The sequence below is a fragment of the Lycorma delicatula genome, chromosome 9 (assembly GCF_047948215.1).
Source record: "Lycorma delicatula isolate Av1 chromosome 9, ASM4794821v1, whole genome shotgun sequence".
Taxonomy (NCBI): domain Eukaryota; kingdom Metazoa; phylum Arthropoda; class Insecta; order Hemiptera; family Fulgoridae; genus Lycorma; species Lycorma delicatula.
In genome coordinates, this window is record NC_134463.1 from 43,922,171 (window position 1) to 43,941,159 (window position 18,989).

General features: G+C 31.3%; 1 protein-coding gene across 2 annotated transcripts in view; it reads left to right on the plus strand.

Moving 5' to 3' along the window:
* Nucleotides 1-18,989, plus strand: part of dor (vacuolar protein sorting-associated protein 18 dor) — a 68,448-nt gene that overhangs the window by 33,681 nt on the left and 15,778 nt on the right. For both annotated transcript variants that reach the window (XM_075374557.1, XM_075374558.1), the window contains 7 exons: nucleotides 2,607-2,718; nucleotides 9,428-9,604; nucleotides 11,285-11,429; nucleotides 11,554-11,729; nucleotides 12,727-12,862; nucleotides 16,475-16,693; nucleotides 18,399-18,550. In XM_075374557.1, coding sequence (XP_075230672.1) covers nucleotides 2,607-2,718; nucleotides 9,428-9,604; nucleotides 11,285-11,429; nucleotides 11,554-11,729; nucleotides 12,727-12,862; nucleotides 16,475-16,693; nucleotides 18,399-18,550 — 1,117 coding nt within the window. The remainder of the gene's footprint in view (nucleotides 1-2,606; nucleotides 2,719-9,427; nucleotides 9,605-11,284; nucleotides 11,430-11,553; nucleotides 11,730-12,726; nucleotides 12,863-16,474; nucleotides 16,694-18,398; nucleotides 18,551-18,989) is intronic.

Genomic DNA, 18,989 nt, shown 5'->3' on the forward strand with positions numbered 1-18,989 from the left:
GGGGAGGATAGTTTTAGCCATTTTTAATTTTTTTTTGTAATGATTGTAGAAAGTTGAGCTTTAGAATGATGAAAGTACTTATTAAGTTATTTAAAATTAGAAAAGATTTTAGTCAATCAGATTAGAATAAAAGAGGTTACGCAATGTTATTTCTAAACAGTTTTTGCTTCATATCTCAAATACTCGACCAAAAAAATTCAGCTACCTTATTTTATATTTACATCTTCACGTATTCACCTTAATGTTATTTTATTTATTTTTTAAATAATTTATATACACTTAAATCACATCTATTTTCATCGACTTTCAAAGAAAAGTATGGTATTACTTTCTGTCGCATGGTGGGATTGGGCAGAAGAAAATGAATTTTCTTTGCGTTTAAGGTATGAGGTGTATGAAAAGAGCATTCTCTTAAAATTTAGTTTCCTTATATATTTATAAATGTATAGGTCTATGTATAAAATTTTGTGACTCGTAAATATCCAAAACTACTGGATCAATTTCATTGAAATTTAGGTATGCTGTAATAGTATATCTGAAGTTGTGTATGTGAAAATTTTATAAAAATTGGTTGAGTTCTTGATTTATTTTTAATATTAAATTTTAGATTAGAATAAATTGATACTTTTTCAAAAGGAAACAAAATAAAATAACGAAAAGTAAATCTTGCACAAGAGTTTTTTCCAGTATTATGATTAATTCTGTATTTTGTGATTCTGCTCTAATAAATTACTTTTACTTCGATCTTAAATTGGAGATAACTAAAGAAATTGCCTCAGCATTTGTAAATATTGAAGCGATTTTTTTATTAGTAGCACATTTACCCTTTCCTGATATATTATACACGAATGTATTGTCTACCAGTTAAAATAAAAATTTATTAAATTTGATGTTTGTATTGCATAATCTTATGCTCTGTAATATACAGTTAGAACAAACATAAATGTTAAAGAAGAAAATAAACTGCTTCTATCATTTATATAACAGCAAATGTATAAAATACAAACTTTATTAATTGTTGTCATCTATTTGTTATATGCTTTAAAAATTGTTAATTTCCACTGATTGTTATAAAGTCAATTGAAATGTCTTTCTTATATCTGATCCATTACATTAACTTTTATAATTATACTAGCTGATTGGGGCCTAGGTTAACTCAGGGGCCCCCGGAACCTACCCTAGGGCCACAGAGCTCACTTCAGTTGCCATTCCTGTCTAGCCAGAGGGCTCCACCCTCTGGTTTCCCACAGTGTTTGTTATTCTCATGGTTGTAAGAATAATACAGATAAATAATAATTAAAGAATTCATTCTTTATAGAAATCTGAAAAAGAAACTAAATAACAAAAGACAAATAGTAGTAACTATGGTAACTATTTGACAATGAAAAATTCATAACTTATTTCTGTTGCCGTGGTGACAGAAATATAATAAAGTAAAAGGATTAATAATCCTTTTTCCTTTAATAAATATTTTTAATTCAAAACTTTAAAGCAATTTATTTAACCCCAAGGGGTTAAGATCTATGACCTTCCTTATGATGGCATGTATCCTGCAAAATTTGAAAGCAATCGGTCGGTTGGTTCTCGCATGATGCCATTTAGTATATCCATTTACATTCTCTTTAAATTTTTGTATAATATTCTCCATCTCTGTTTTGAACAGCTTCATAACAGTTGCTTTTTTTCATCAAGCTAAAGTTCTTAGTCATTGTTTTCACATAATAATCCTTATGTTTCTGTACATATTTTTGATCCATTTATATATATTCCATGGATCTATGTATTCTTCCTGTCTTAGTTTTATTCCATATAAATTGACCTTATTGGATGAATTATTCAGTTATTAAAATTATTTTAAAAGAAATTCTTGAACTTTTTGCTTAAAACATTATTATTATTTGGTTAAAGATTTCTCAGTGCTCCAAAAAAAAAGAAATTGATGTAAAATAATAATTCATTTCATTTTAGTATTTACTAAACTTTCATAACTAAAAAACTTTATCTTTTATTTTCTTAATTTTAACAAATTATCATTCATATAAATTTGTTTGTTCTATTCCATTAGATTTTTGTGTTTGGCTATTTTGTAATAACAAAGATTGTAGTTCTACTTTATGGTTATATTGCACTGTAATTTGTTGTTATTATTTCTTATGTATTTATTTTTATGCTACAGTTTTTATTATTATGTTATGTGTCACTGACCAGTTAAGAATTTTGTCTTAGCCAAAAGGTATTTGTGACAACAGACACTAAATGCCGAAAATACTGCAACAAAAAGATATAAAGTTTGAAAAAATAAACTTTTTGAGATTACACTGGATTACACTCTCAGACTTTACTTATTTTTACAATTAAAACTATCAAGAAGATTTATTTTGTGATGGTTAATATTGTTAGCACATAACAGAGTATTGTGAAGATTGATTGAATGTTTCGTTCTTAAATAAATGTACTTTTATGAGAATTAGGTTGCAGTGATTAAAGCAATCCAGATTTTTGTTTCCATTTTGGTTGTTTTAGTTTTTAAATAGAATAATTTTTATTTTAGCAGATCAAGATGACATTTATTATTTTCTCTAAATTATTGAATGATTTGTAATAAGGTATGAAGAAAGTGCGCTGGTATATGCAGAAACACAATCATCATTTGAAGAGATTGCTCTGAAGTTTTTACAAGTGTGGCAGATTGAAGCTTTGAAAATATTTTTAAAAAAGGTATTAAAAAACAAGATTTGTAGTTGTTGATTTTTTTTTTGAAATTCAACAAAAATTTTGCAGATGTTACTTAAATGCAGTTTTAAAATATTTTTGTCTTTAAATTTAAAGTTTACTAGAGATTAATAAGCTTTATAAACTGAAAACATTGAAAATTATGTATCAGATGAACTAATTTTTGTATTTTAGATTTAAGATCAAATTACATATATAAACCATATATGTAGGCAGGTGGATCAAATATAAATGAACTTTTCATTTAAAAATTTTTTATTTGCACTAAAAAAGAAACAAGTCTTTATCATTTTTTTTTATATAGTCTCCTCCTTTGGAAATTTTTTCTACTGGATCAGTAGCTTTTTGATCTCATTTTCATAAAAAGAAGTGGGTTGTATCAGCAGTCAATTGCATACAAACTCCTCCTCTCCGCTCCATTTTTGTTGTTGAATCATTGGTCTACCAGAGGCTCTTGCAGAACAATAAAATCTGGGCTATATGGAGAGTGTTTGAGTAGTATTCATCTTATTTCCTTTAATTTTTTGTTTGTGATAGCTGAAGTATGGGGCTCTCATGTTGTCATGGAGAAGATCAGTTTTCATATCAGTTGGCTACATCTTTTTCGATGATAGGAAAGTTTAACTTTACTTAAAAGCCCGCGTTAGTATCCTGAATTGATGGTATGACAATCATGAAAAAAGTTAATACCCAAAACTTCTTGCTGGTCCCAAAAAAACGGAGGGTAGCCAACCACCATTCGGTGCCGGCTGACAGCCAAGTCTTGGCTTTCAAGAGGACTGCCTCACTTTTTTTTCCCCACTCTATACTGACTGGTTTCGATTCAGAAGACATTTCAGAAACCATCAGACGGCAATCCAGATTACAATTGTGTGAATGTTCTGGTTATGTAGTGCTGGTTTTTGCAAGCATCTCATGATGATTGTGACAGGAAAATTAGAAGCAAAAACTAATTAAATATCAAATATAAAATTTGATGTTTAATCATAAGTATTTTGTATATACTTTTTTTTTTATTAAGTATACTTTGTTATGATTAATAATTAACAGAAATACTTATGAAAACGTTAAAATAAGAAAGCTTAATATGCTTTTCAAATCCATGGATTTAGCATCAGTTATAAATTATTATATCAGGTAATATATTACCAATGTTAGATGTAAAAACTGATAGTTGTCATTATTACAGTGATCATGCAGTAACTGACAATAGTATTTTGTTAATGATGATAAATATATTTGAAAAGCTTATTATATAAATTGGTAAGTTCATTTAAAGCTTGCTATTTTATGCTTTTTTAGATGATTTCTTGTTAATTATTATACACTGTGTCCATAAAATAATTTCTAGTACCGCTGCTACTAGAGATTTTTATATATTCATTTTGATGTATACTTCATATACCTGTCATGCTGTGTTTATAAGTTGGATGGAGTTTGGCAGAAAGTATTTAACTTATATGAGCTTCAAACTGAGATATTCAACTTCAGATTTTCGTTAATGACTGTACAGTCATAATTTTGGAACAAAGCATGAAAAGTACATGAAGTATACATAAAAATGAATAGAGATTCTCGAAGACTCTTACCTGTTCAGTAAATTCTGTTTCAGCCACTCTTTTAGCTGCCTTGCAGACATCAAGACAATATTCAATATCTTCCTGTACACAATAGAAAATATATAGTGTGATAGATGAAACAGCTTCAGTGATCTGTTCTTTTATATGATTTTTTTTTTTAATTTGAATTAACAGAATGAACACTTGTATCATTCATTTGTCTTTATATAACAACCGCTAATAAAAATCCATAGAGGTAAGATCTGAAGTCTGTAAAGGCCAAGCTTCCACCTTTCTCATCCTACCTGTCACTGAGTAAATGTTTTGTTTAGGTAATCCTGACAAATGTAGCAAAATAAGGAGAAGCTCTAACTAGAGAATGGATTGTCTGGTATTTGTGCCCCAAATGTCCTTGTGATGTATCCAGGAAGTTGTTTCTCCATGATAGTTTTTCAGCAAAAAAGAATGGGGCCATTATCTTTGTCTTGTCCAATCGCGTACTATACATTAATTTTTGGGTTGTCACGTTGATGTTCCATAACTTGTAGAAAGTCAGTACCCTCAAATATTATGTTGATGTGCCTGTCCCAAAACACGAAACTTAGCTTCATCACTAAAAACAAACTTGTTTAAACCCCCCCCCTCGCGATCATGTTCTAACCTATCCAGAATGTCTGTAGTGAATTCAGATCATTTGATTTTGTCCTGTTAATCAGTTTTATGTAACGGCTGAATATTATAATTAAAATTTTATAAGTGGTATAGGTTTTTTAAAAAACACATTGTGACCAGTTTTTTCCAGGTAGTATTAGTATAGTGTGCTGCTACTAGAAATTTTTATATATTCATTTTGATGTATACTTCATATATCTGTCATGCTGTGTTTCAAATATATGACTTGAAACCCCCACCATTATTTTATGGACAGACTGTGTTTATAAGTTGGATGGTGGATGGAGTTTGGCAGAAAATATTTAACTTATATGAGCTTTAAACTGAGATATTCAACTTCAGATTTTCGTTAACAAATTTGACACGTGCAGACGTTCCTGTAACCGCTCCGCGTTTTTGAGTTAACTGGTTTGGTGAATTTTGACTGGTTTTTGGTGAATTTTTTCGGTTTCGACATACAGGCATCAAAGTGAATTGGATAACGGACTATTGTGTGTATTTTTTATGAATTTTGGACACGGACTAACAGAATTATTAGCGTTTTTTCTCAATTGAAAAATTTAGAGGTTAGTGAAGTTTTCTTTGGATTTCTTCATGACCCTGAAGGGTATTAAGTAACCAAGAGTGTTGAAAACTGTGTTTAGTGATCAAACAAAACTTTCTGCAGTACCGAAGTGAGTAAAAAACATTGTTTGACTAGGTTTTTTTGAATTTATAGGTTATACTAATATAATGGAATATTGTAAAATTTTTCAAAGTCAATAGACAGGCCTAGGCCTGTCAATACGTCATAGTTCATTGAAGTAAACAAGGACTTAGTTAAATTTTCGAAGAAAATTTTATAAGAATGAAATATTTCAAAGTCCTACAGACACTCTACTAGGGGAAATCCTTTCCTTACATAACTCCTACAGTTTTCATCCTATCCCAAAAATATGTTTATATCTTTCCGAATCACAACTTTCTCCATCCGTTGACCCCCCCCCCAATTTTGACCCCCCAAAAATTTTTTATCACTTTTTCGAACCCATACATTTTACCTACCCCCCACAACCCCCCCCAAAAAAAACAATTTTTTTGGGGGCACTCCCTAGAGTAGGGTGTCGTTGAACTTGGGATTGGGCCCTGAGTCCAACCCAAGGTCATGAGACGACGTGGCTCTTTACCGCTGGAGGTTAAATCCTCACAAGCGGCTGGAACATCCGGGACGTCAAGAATAAAGAAGGAGACCACTTCAAATGAGGCAGAAGATATGGAAACAAGCAGCGTAGAGGTTGGCAATGTACAAGAGAGAAAGAACTGGAAACCGGTTGTGGGAAGAGCAGAGAAAAGAGTGAGAGCCGGCTCGTCGGAGGAGGAGGCCTCCCCGACACTTAAGGACGTAACATACAGACTGGGTCAAATACTAATCCAGCTAAGACAGAACCTAGGTAAAGCCAGTATCTCCACAATGAAGGCCCATGAGAGCGATCTCACTGATATTTATAAAGAGCTACAAAGAATTAATGACGAGACACCTGAATTGGAAGACATAGGGACGCAGACAGACGGACACTTTCGTGATGAGATGTCCGATATACTGGATATGGATCTAACTGAGGAACAGTTGCTGGATAGGCTCCCGGCGAGGTGGTCGACCTGGGTAATGAACCGGCTTACCCAGGTGGCAGCCATAAAACCAGGCGAAGACAACTGTCATTTTGTGGATTTAGCTAACATAGGTCCCAACAGTCAATTTGCTGCCAGGACTCAACTATACTTGAGGATAATAGAACAACAACTAGGGGCACAAGATATATGATACTTTACTATTCTAGTAAAGGGGATAGAAATACGGCGTCACATGTTGTCAGAGCCCTCAGGAGAGTGGTAGGGAAAACCGATTCGGCAGTATTTGTTGTCCCCACAGGCCCGGTAGGAATAATAATTAAAAATATCGCCATTTATGTCATGAGAAAGGGCAAGACGCTTCCCAAAATGGTGCTGCCTAGTCAGGGAGAACAAGTGCGGGCAAGATCGAGGTCGGCCTCGGTGAGAAGCGGTACGCCTCCAATTGCCGAAAGTAAAACAGTAGTAGTAAAAGCCTAGGGGAAGTCATATGCATATTTGGTTAAGACGATGAAAGAGAAAGTAAGAGCAGAAGAGGCAGGTGAGGTCCTGTCTATTAGAAGGGGCAGAAATCAGCAGGTCGAGGTGAGAATTAAAGGCTCTCAAAAAGCGGGGAGCTCACCTCGCTGCTCCGAAGTTGTGTAGCCGATCTCCAAGTAGACATCAGGACTAGGGGTGATCGTCGAACCATCGTTCATGTCAAAGACTTAGAATATGACACATCAGAGAGTGAAATTAAGGAAGCAGTTGAGAAAGTCATAGGAACGGGAGAGAGCTTCCAAGTAACTTCTCTTAGAGAAGCATCAGGTAATACTAAGAACGCGACTGTGATAACAACATACAGGGGCGCAGTAAAACTGGTGGCTGAAAGACTAAGAGTACGGTGGGTGAACTGGCGTACGTATATAAGAACTGAGAACGAGAGGTGCTATAGGTGCTGGGCAACCGGGCACGGCAGAAGGGACTGCAGTGGCTCTGACAGGTCCCATTTGTGTTTTAACTACGAGGGTCAGGGTCACTCGATCAGGGACTGCCGTGAGGCCACCAAATGTCTAGACTGCGATAGCCGGTCACATAGGACTGAAAGCACAGGGTGTAGAAAGCCGCATGATTAAAGTGCTTTTACTGAATAACAACAGGAGTTTACTGTCCGGTGACCTTGCTGAGGAAATTGCCACGAGAGGTGAATATGACTTTATTGTAGTCACAGAGCCCAATGCACGTTCGGCGGCCAGGCTGCAGTGGTTCCGGACAGAAATGGTGTGGTAGCCATCAGACGTGTAGCCAACAACAGGGATTTCGAACTTTATATCAGAGAGGATGATTTGTCTGGGGCACTGCAATGAATGTACAACGCAATAAACGCAAACTTAGAAGCCTGCACAGAGTAGCACTAATACGAGTTGTCTCAGGATATAGAACAATTTCTTACGATGCGTTATGTGTCTTAGCTGAAATGCCTCCCGTTGAATTACAGATAAAAGGCCGAAGCATGAGGGTGGCAGGTGTGCCAAGAGCTGAGGTAGAAGACACAGTCGTAGGCAACTGGCAAACCGCATGGTCATTCGCTCAAACAGGTGAGTGGACAAGGAGACTTATTCCCAATCTGAAAGAGTGGTTGGGTAGGGAGAAAGGCGGACTAAATTTCCACACCACTCAGTTGATGACAGGACATGGGTTGTTCGGGAAATACCTTAATAGAATCGGGAAAAGGGAGACGTCAAGGTGTCCGTACTGTCAGGAAGAAGACGACGCGGAACACACCGTATTTAACTGCTATAGATGGGAGGGTCTCAGACATGAAATAAGGCATAATAACCTGAGACCTGACAACCTGGTTAGCTGGCTAATGCAATCCAATAACAACTGGGATTGGTTTTCCAATTTTGCGAGCACCGTCCTCAAATCTAAAGAGGAAGAGGAGAGGCATCACAGACAATAGGCGTGAAGATAAGGCAGGGAGGATAGTCCCACCCCGGAGGGCCCGTATACTTAGGTATGCGAGTTCCGGTGATGGGGTGGGAACTCCTGGGGTTGCTTGAAAGGGATAAAGAAAAGACCGAGTCCCGGCCGGCGGTGTCGGTTCCTGGGGGCGCTTTGGTGCTTGCTGGGGCTTGCACCGCTGGTTTGAGGCAGTTTTACGTGCGGAGGATTAGAGGCGGGCAGCAATAAGAAAAGATCTGGAACCGGGGGGGGGCTGATTTACCGTGCCGGATGTACAGCCGATGGGTGGGGAGGCCCCCTTAGAGTCACAAGGACACATCCCTGGGTCGTGTATACTTGAGTGGATGTCCGGCCCAGGGATGTAGTGGAAAAAAAAAGGATTTTTTTACGGTTTGAATGCTTTCTGTAGTTTTCCATCCTTTTAAAAATGAAAATGATAGATAAGGATCAAAAGATATCTGGTATGGTGAGTTCTGTTTATTACTCTATTAGATATTTCATTTATTATTATTATTAATGGTAATTGGTAACATAGAGTGCTTGTTCTATTTTGTTTTGTAAAGAATAATAAATTTTGTTATGGAAAATAATTGCCACAATTTTAATTACTGGTAACTGCTTAAGTTTATGTGTGTGTGTGTGTGTGTGTGTGTGTGTTGTGTGTGCATATTTTTATATTAATTGATTATGTCATCTCAGTTATCAAGCATCACTACTGCCACTTCTTGTATGTTTCCATTTTTAAGATTTGTCAATCTAAATAACATCTTGATTTTCACAATTTTATGATAATTAATATAAAAACCTTTACAAAACAACTTTTTCAATTGGTTGTAAAATTTTGATAGTTAAAGGTTAATGATCAAACTATTTTTTATATTTATATTGGGAATCTTTTTGTTTATATTAAGAAACTAGAAAAGTTGAAGCCGAGTGACAAAACTCAAATAACAATGATTGTTATCTGGGTAGTCGAATTATGTCTTAATCAGCTGGGGAATTTAAGAAATGAAGGCAAAGAGAATACACCTGAATTTGAAGCTGTTCAAGCCGATTTAGATGCATTTATTGCCTTACCTCAAGTTACTGTGAGTATTTAATGATTAAACTCTTAACTGCTTATCTATTATTATTGTTAAAAATATACTTAATTTAACCTCAGACTTAATAATAGCAATGGTAGATAATTATCCTTAAGCTAGTGAAATGGTATCCAGCTTTCTTTAACTTTGATCATGAATGTGATATGGTTTATCAAGCAAGGTTTCACATCTTTTACATATTTTTATATGTAGGATACTACTCCCAGAAAGATTCTCAATCTAAGAGAACCTTTCCTTCTATGATTGTATCACTTAACTGCAATTTTGACTGTTCCTTGGTTTTACATTGGTAGTGATGTATTCAAGTTTCATTAGCTATTTTGGAATAGGATAAAATTTTCTATTGATTTTGAAACAGTCCCAATCTGTGCTTAAACATGTTTACTCATTTAAGCATTTGATCAGTTAGAGCTAACGTGACGCCCATGTTGCTATCTTGCACCACCTTATCAGTTTCCACATTTGTAAACATTCATATAAATTATAATGTACAGATGTTTACATGTTCATTTAAGATACCTATTACCTTAGCAGTCTCATGTGCTTTCAATTTTCTATCCTTCATCACCATATCATGTCTTTTTTTAATAATCTCTGTAGTTGTAACCCCAAAAAGTGGTCCAGAATATTCAGCATCATTCAAAAGTAATTATACCACTTGTAAACTATTATAATTTTTGATAATACTCATGATAAATTTGATAAATAAAAAAATTTTAATAAAATTTTTGATAAATAACTCATGATAATAATATTTATCCAGTTTGTATTTAATTTCCTGTATGGTTTTGTTTTTCAAAAAGTATTGATCATGTGAAATTTTATTTCATCCATTTTCATAAATCTCAATACTTAATTGACTCAAATGACTACCAGTTACAGAACTATGATTGTATTTGACTGAAACTTAAGAGTACATTCCTAACAGTGAGGGAAACTAAGAATGACTCAGTTGTTTTACAAGTGCCATCTCTTTACTTTGTACCCATTGTATAAACTTAATAATATTAAATGAAGTTCATCTTAAATAATTTATCTTCAAATTTTTCTAAAATAGCAAGTGTATCTGTCATATGAAAGAAGCAGTATATTCATTTTTATTTAGGCAGGTGCATATTGTTATCACTTTCTGATTACTTTAAGAAATTAATATAACTAGCATTTCTGCAATAGCAGAAATATGATACATAGTTTAAAAATGATTATCATAATATTTATTTCCTACATGTTTTTTGTTTTTGGTTAATGCTTCTACACTAATTTGGTTAATGCCTCTGCAGTACTATATGATTAATTTCTTAAAACAAGCTTATGTTTGCTTTTTGCAGAATAATAAGTCTTAGTTTATTACTGAGTTTAAAATTTGGACTATAAAGTGTTGAAAATTGATAGAAATAATCCTAAAATTATTCTTACACATGGCTCTCTGTTGTGCTGTAAGACACTAATGCAATTCTGTTCCCTGCAACATTTTTATAGTTTCTGATCAGTAACTAATTTTAATCATTAACTGATCAAACATTTACTTCACCCATTATTTGCTGCTGTTTATTTATAATAGTTTGTTTAATTTCATATTTTCCATGTAATTTATTTATACTTTCCTATTTTTGTTGTATTTTATAATTTTTCCAATAATTTTGTTCTTTTTGTATTGTAATACAGGATAGTATTAGAAACAACAGATGTACTGTGTATGATTTAATGGCTAGTCATGGGGATAAACATAATTTAATAAGACTTACTATTGCCAATAAGGATTTTGAGAGAGTTATCAGACATCATTGCCATAAAGGAGATTTTAGTAAAGGTACAATAAATTGAATTATTATTTTAAATATATGTAATATGGCTTTCTTAAATATTTTTTTATATACAATAGATAACCAATTTATAATTTTATCTGATAAAAGATTTTTTAATTTTAATTTTAGCACTTGAGGTATTAACATCTCAGAATAATCAAAAGGAATTATATTATACATTTGTCCCTACTTTAATACAGTTTATTCCAAGACCGACTGTAAACGCATTGATTGAACAGCGTCGTTCATTGAATCCGTCACGTCTTTTACCTGCTTTAGTTGCATGCCAGGCTGATGATAATATGGTAAGTTTTTTTTTTATTACTTATTAATAAATTTTTCTGTTTTGCTTCATATGAATACTAACTAATTGCATAAATTTATTTATGCAATAAATTTTATATTATCCATTTTATATTATCATAGTATTAGCACTTGTGTTTCTGTAAAGAAACACAGTTATAGAATTTTTAAAAGAAAACTATATTTCCTATAGCTTTTACTTAAAATATATTAATTTATGAAATGATGTATACTACCATATTGAAATTGTAATATTATGTTAAAAATGTTAAACACCAGATAAGAAGTAAGAATAATATTACCAAAATGTAATGCTTTGAAATCCTCCCATCATCTGTATACACTTATAAAATGCACACTAATAAAAAACATATTAAATGTTTTTTTTATTTTTAAAAAATCAATGAAATTATATTGTTATAGCTAAAATTTTATTACTACTGCAGTTGATAGTAGTATTTTTGTTAATGTATTTCTCTTTTATTGCATCTGGTATTTAATATTTTTATTTAATATATAATATTTTTACGAATTGACTAAGAGTTGTTTATTAAAATTATTGGGTTTGAAAATCATGTTTTTCATATGTTCTTATCAGAGAACCATAGAACTGCCACATTTGGCTGGTATTTTGCCAGAATTTTTATTTTTTTGACTATTATAGAATTTTTGATACAGAGAAAAAGATAAATATGCTGATGTAAATTTGACTGATAGTTCAGATGATAACTTCAGTATTAAACTTTAATCATAAGTAGATTATTTTACTATATTCAAAAGGATTTTTCAAACCATTTAATTTATTTGCAGTGCATTTACATCACTGACAATGATAACGAGTACTGAAGGAACTGTATAATTAGGTATTTAGGTATTATATCATCTGCAGAGATGCAGTTTGAAAGTTAGTTACTAATTTAATTTTTAATATTTAAAAAATATACTACTTTTTTACTATATCCTCTGTTTTTGTACAAAATATTTACATATTTTTTTCAGGTCAGTGAAATAATACGCTATTTAGAATTTTGTATTCATTCGCTTAATTGTCAAGAACAAGCCATACATAATTATTTATTATCTTTGTATGTTAGACATAAACCTGATAAACTTATGCATTATTTGGCAATGCAAGGTAAGTGTATTTTGTGTCATATTATAATTTACCCATTTATTCTTAATATGGTGTTACCTTTAAATAAAAATTTTAAGTTTATTTCATATGTGTACACTAGTAAGACACTTTGCATAACGCAACATAAAAAAATTGAAGCATATATTTTCTGTTGTAATCTTTTTCTTACATTATTAAGGAATCTTCCTTCATAACAAATCTTCCTGACTGATAATAAAAATTAACAGTTATTTTACAGGTAGACAATAATTTTATGATACTGTACCTATTCACAGCAATACGTGTCGTTACAGATACTAGGTGCTCACTAAAATCTACATCATACTGCATAGGATGAATGCATGAGTGCACAAATGCACCCATTTTTAATCTTAAAATCAAGGCCATGTTATTTTCATTACAGTAAAATTGGGATCAGTGAGATTCGTATATAATTTTGTTTGATTTCATTGTAGATTTTTAAAAAACATAAAAAAATGATATTAAATCAAGTATCTTTTTAATGCCAAGTTTATATCATTTTGTTATATAAATGTTTACTTTCCTGGTTTATAGTCGTACTATTTAGCTGTACAGTATACTATATTTGGGAAAGAATGCTAATCAGATAAAATTTTGCATGTTATGGTTTTTGTAGTTTATGACATTTCATGGCTTCTCTCTCTTGACCAAAAAACAATTTTAATGTTAAAAAATTCCTCCAGGTTGTATATATGGCACATATGAAGTATGTTGATCTGTCCTTTTGCGTGATATTTTCATATTGGATAGACTGATTTGGATGAAATTAGGTGTGATGTTTCTCTGTATGAGGCATTGGTGGTGCCATTTATTTTGGCCAGTATTGGGTAAGAAAGCAGGGAGATAAGGACCTCATTGTTCTCGCATCTTTTTAAAATTGTATTCTAAGATAGGTAAATTTTCTACATAATTTAATTGTGCATTATATAGCTAAGATACTTTCTGTTGGTCTTTTTGAAACCCACTCTTTTAAACACAAAATACCCTTTTTTTTTCTTTTTGTCGTTTCTGGACTCAAGTCGCATTTTGTACTAACTAGCAAACGTAACTAAATCAGTTACATTTGTAGCTGGGGGATAAAAAGCCTAACTTTCTTTAAAGCTGCATAATTTTCTTTAAAATTGTGTAACTCTTTGCTGGTTTTTTTTTTGTTTTTACATTACCTTCAGACTAAAAGTGAAGACGTGAATAAAATTAAACCAACAGTAGCCAAGAGTTTTTTTAATTGTAGTATTTACTTATTTTTAAACAATCAGTGGTATGTATCAACCATGTATGCAATGTATGTAGCATGTATCCATCTTATTTTGTTTCCAATAAGTACATACTATGAATTAGTTTAGCATGTGCTTATTCATTTTTTTAATCTTTATTACATGACCTTTTCAGCTTGTGTTCTTTGTTAAAGCTTCAGTATTTTTATAAAATTTTATCTAAAACAAGTCTTAAATCTACTATGAAGTAAGTGATTATAGAGATTTACCCTGGTTACTTGTAACTGAATAATCAGTAATTGTTTGAGTTGATTTTCTCCCTTCCCATCTATCTGCCCCTTTTCCTTACCTTTCATCCCAATTTCCTTGGTTATAAAGCTTACAGCTATTGAGCTGTAAGCTTCTTACAGCTGTCCCAATTCAAACACTATTTTGTAAGCTTCTTATAAAACATAAAATTTAAATTATACACATGAATAAAAAAAATGAACTTACTATTTTGTTGGGATTTGTGAAACAATGTACTAAGACTATGCTGCTTAGGTTGCCCTCTTAAGTTTTACAAAAAAGACAGTTACAATTACTCAACCCATCAAAAAATGTTACTAACAGCAATAAATAAATATTTATTATTTATAAAAATGAAAAAATGATAAACAATAAACACATTTGACTTTGAACACCCATGATTAGTCTACTTTTCATAAAACCATTATTACTTATCTACTTGTACATATCAGAATTTTACAAAATATCTTATTAATACTTATAGTATTGAGAAATTGGCCAATCCAAAATTAATTCTAATTATAATTTTGAACATAATTTGTCAATATAACATGTTACATTTTTAATTAATTTTTATTTTAAATAGTCAACAGATAATGGATCCATGAAATGTTTTAATGGAGAGGCCTTAAATATTAGTTTCTCATACCTGTATACCTTATAAAACATAGATTTTAAATCTCAAAAACAGTTTTTCTTTAACGTAGTCACTGCACTCAACTCACCGCGACGAATTCCAACACATAACTGTATCTTACCAATGGTCTCACCGGTCTAACCCCACCACCATTTCTCAGAATTATAGTCTGTGTGAGTACGTGTATGCACACTAGCATAACGCTTTCTTGGGAAAAGTTTCTTTTATTTACAAGCATGATATCACACTACAATAAAATTTTATTTTAAGAAAGAATTTGTGATAAGTAATGAATCATGCCACAATTATCCAGAATCTCTTTTTAAATTAATCAGTTTAACTTTTGCGTTTAAAAATTGTCCGTCGACATATTAAGAAATTTATAAAATAAAATGTACAAAATGCAAATAAATTAACCAGTTTAATTATAAGCCAATTAAGCCTTATGAGCTTAATTTAGGTCAACATTTAAATGGTTACATAGCATAGGAATTGTGTCAGCCTTACTTGGTCTGTGACACTCTTCTGGAATTTTCTAGTTACTGGTTGGCCAGCAAGTTTTTTTATAGGATTCAGTAAGAATCATCTTTTCTTCAGAGCCTTCTTTTATGGGATTTCTGTAAATTAAATATCAGGTCTGTTAAAAAAATCCACCCTTATATTTTTCTCAAAAACTATTTGAATGCAGTTGAAAAGACTTTGTAGAGAACACTAGTAGTATCTAGTGCACATGTGTGTTTTTTATAATCTCATGGACTGGGACAATTATTGTTCTGTGTATTTGTATAACAGGTCACATTTTTATTTTGTGCATAATAACAAAATATGTTGAACAATATTGTATCAAGCACTTGCAAAATCTGAGTGATAACCAAAATAAAACAATTTAAAAAATTGATTTTAATTTTGGGAACATTATAAAGGGTTTCACAAATTATAGACGGGTAAAACCATTTTCAAAAGGCTTCAATGTACCTGCATACCATTTGGCTATCACCAAGCCAAAATTCAAGTGTCATTAACAAGGTAAGTAGTTGAATAATGGAAAATTGTTGGTTGGCTGACCATCCAAACAACTGAAATGGTAGGGTTTAACAATGGTTCTCTGTGTGTGTGTGTGTGTGCGCGCGCGCGCATATGTATGTGATCAACTTAAAGGACAATCTAAATGAATTTGAATTTTTTTTTATGGGAAAAAATTTTCTAAATCTGCTTTCATATGAACAAAAAGAGAGATTTATTTTGATGTTGCATTGGAAATGCTGGTATCTTCCACAGTAATCTAATTTCTTTAAAATTGCGATAACTTATTGTTTGTAAGAGATATTAGCTTAAGATTGTTGTAAGGGATATTAGCTAAAATTCACAAGTAAGTAATTTTATTATTGTTACTATTGACGTTTGTAGGATTACAGTATTTATTCAGTGATAACCAGTAATTAATGATTTTAGGCCAAGAAGCAAGTATGGTCAACTATGATATTAGATATGCATTACGATTATGTAGAGAACAAGGTTTAACCAAAGCATGTGTCCAACTGTCTGCATTGTTAGGTCTATATGAAACAGCTGTAGATTTAGCATTAACAATTAGTGTTGATCTTGCCAAACAGACTGTATCTCTACTTCAAGCTGATGATGAACTGACCAAAAAGTTATGGCTCAAAATTGGTAAGTCAGTATTTAACTCAAAAATATTCTTTACTCCTGCTTGAAGAGTTATGGATATAATTACTTTTTCCTTTTTGATTTCCTTTCTAATTATGTTAGAGGTATAAAATAAATTTCAAATATTATTCAGGGACACCAGATTACAATAAAGATACAGAATAAATAAATATAATAATATTTATGAAATTTATTTTATACCTCTAACTCTTTAACATGTATTCAATTCTTTCTTGTGGAAAATAGTAAAATAATTTTATTTAAGATGGCCTGTTGGTATATATAATATAAAAACATAAATTATAGATTCCACTTACCAACTAACTGTTGGTAAGGGGAATCTATAATTTATATATTTTTAGAAAATAGTAAAGCAAGGATAAGGGATCAATGTAAAATGCCATATTAAAGTCTTTACAAAAAACATTTTTTATTTACCTATTCTATAATAAACTTTTATTATTACTGAAAGACAAACCACACTAATATTATTAAAAAGATGTATGTAACATAAAACACCATGTTTATGCGCACAGTATATCAGATCAGATGTCTCTTTCAAAACTTCATATATTAACAGTATTGGTGAACATAAAGATTAAACAATTCCTGTTTTTTATTCTGAATTAATTAATACAATCCAGTTATTTTTAAAAATGAAAAAGGAGGTCAGATGATTTAAATTTGAATCTTATTTTTTTAATGTTTGCTCAATCAGAATCAGGGATGGTCTGTGAGAAAAACTTTGAAGCTGTTATTTGTAAGTAATCTCCACACTTCCTAGTTGCAAATGATTTTTAAATGTAATTCTTATATAAAGTTATCATTTCATCTAAAATTAGTTAGTAGTAGTAAAGAATTACCACCTTAAAGGCAATGCCTGTTATAAAGTAAATAAAATGTTAAAAGATAGTAGTTAATTAAAATCATTTTTTTTTTTTTTTGTAGTTGCAGATGAAATCTGCCCCTTATTTAAATATTATTTTGTATGTATGTATGTATGTAATATATATTTACTGTTAAGTGATAAAGATTTCTGTCAGCTATTGATTTTTGAGAAATTAATTAAGGAATTGTCTACATATTGTATCTGTGAGTTGTGTACAGTGATTCAACCTAAAAGTTCCTGAAATTACCCTATAAAGAGCATTAAGATAAGTAAATTATCTTAAAATTACTAACCTTCATCCCCTTCAGAATAGTCTTCTTTTCAAATGATCAGAATACCCAACTGTCTTCTTTTAAATTGCTAAACATTCACACATTTGTGTTTACATAAGCATGTTTCTCCAAATATTTGGATCAGTATTTAGTTTCCACGGTTGTCTTTCCAAGTTTGGAACAGAATTTGATCCAAATTTGTTGCTCTTTAACATCACTGTAAAATTGCAAAACAGTACAAATGCACTGTTATAAAATCACAAAAAAGCACAGATTCATATAGCATAAAGCCATTAGACTGATTGAATAATAGGAAGTGCAGCTTATACTAGTGTGACTAGTTTACATGCATTATTAACATTTCAGGAATTTTTGGGTAACACCTCATGCAATAATACTAAAAATTTATATCTGTGAGACTATTTTAGTGCTATAATTGTACATGCTATGTAAGATTAAGTATAAAGTTATTTTGCATAGTATCTATAGGAGACTATTCAATGTAGCTCTTTTAATATATTGAAATGTTTTGTTACCTGTTTTGTAGCACAGCATGTTGTAAGAGAGAAAAATGATATTAAAACAGCAATGCAATTTTTACAACAATGTGATCTCATTAAAATAGAAGATATCCTCCCATTTTTCTCTGATTTTGTTACTGTTGATCATTTTAAAGATGCTATCTGTTCTTCATTACAAGTAAGTTATTATTTGATTCTTATACTGTTCTAATAATGTTTAATTATAAAAACTTTAAGATTGTATTATTATTACTTAATCTGCTTTTAAGTATAAAAGAGTGCAAACAATACTATTTCTTTTAGTACATTGATTCTCTCTATTACAATTGTTTTGGCATTGGAATTACCTCATTGTAAAACCTTATGTACTGAATTTTGTCACTGAATCATTTAGCATTCTGTATGGATGATTAGCCAAATTGTAGGAGTTTTTTTATATTGAATGGCTGTCTCTAGATGTTATATAAATAAAGAAATCTTTAATTCTGATTATGTAATAATACAGTGTATTGATTATGTCAGGAATGGATATATGTGCTAATCCATAGGTAAAAAAGGAACAAGATAAAAAATAGATGTAATTAAAGTCTATAGTTATTATTTAAAATATTAATATG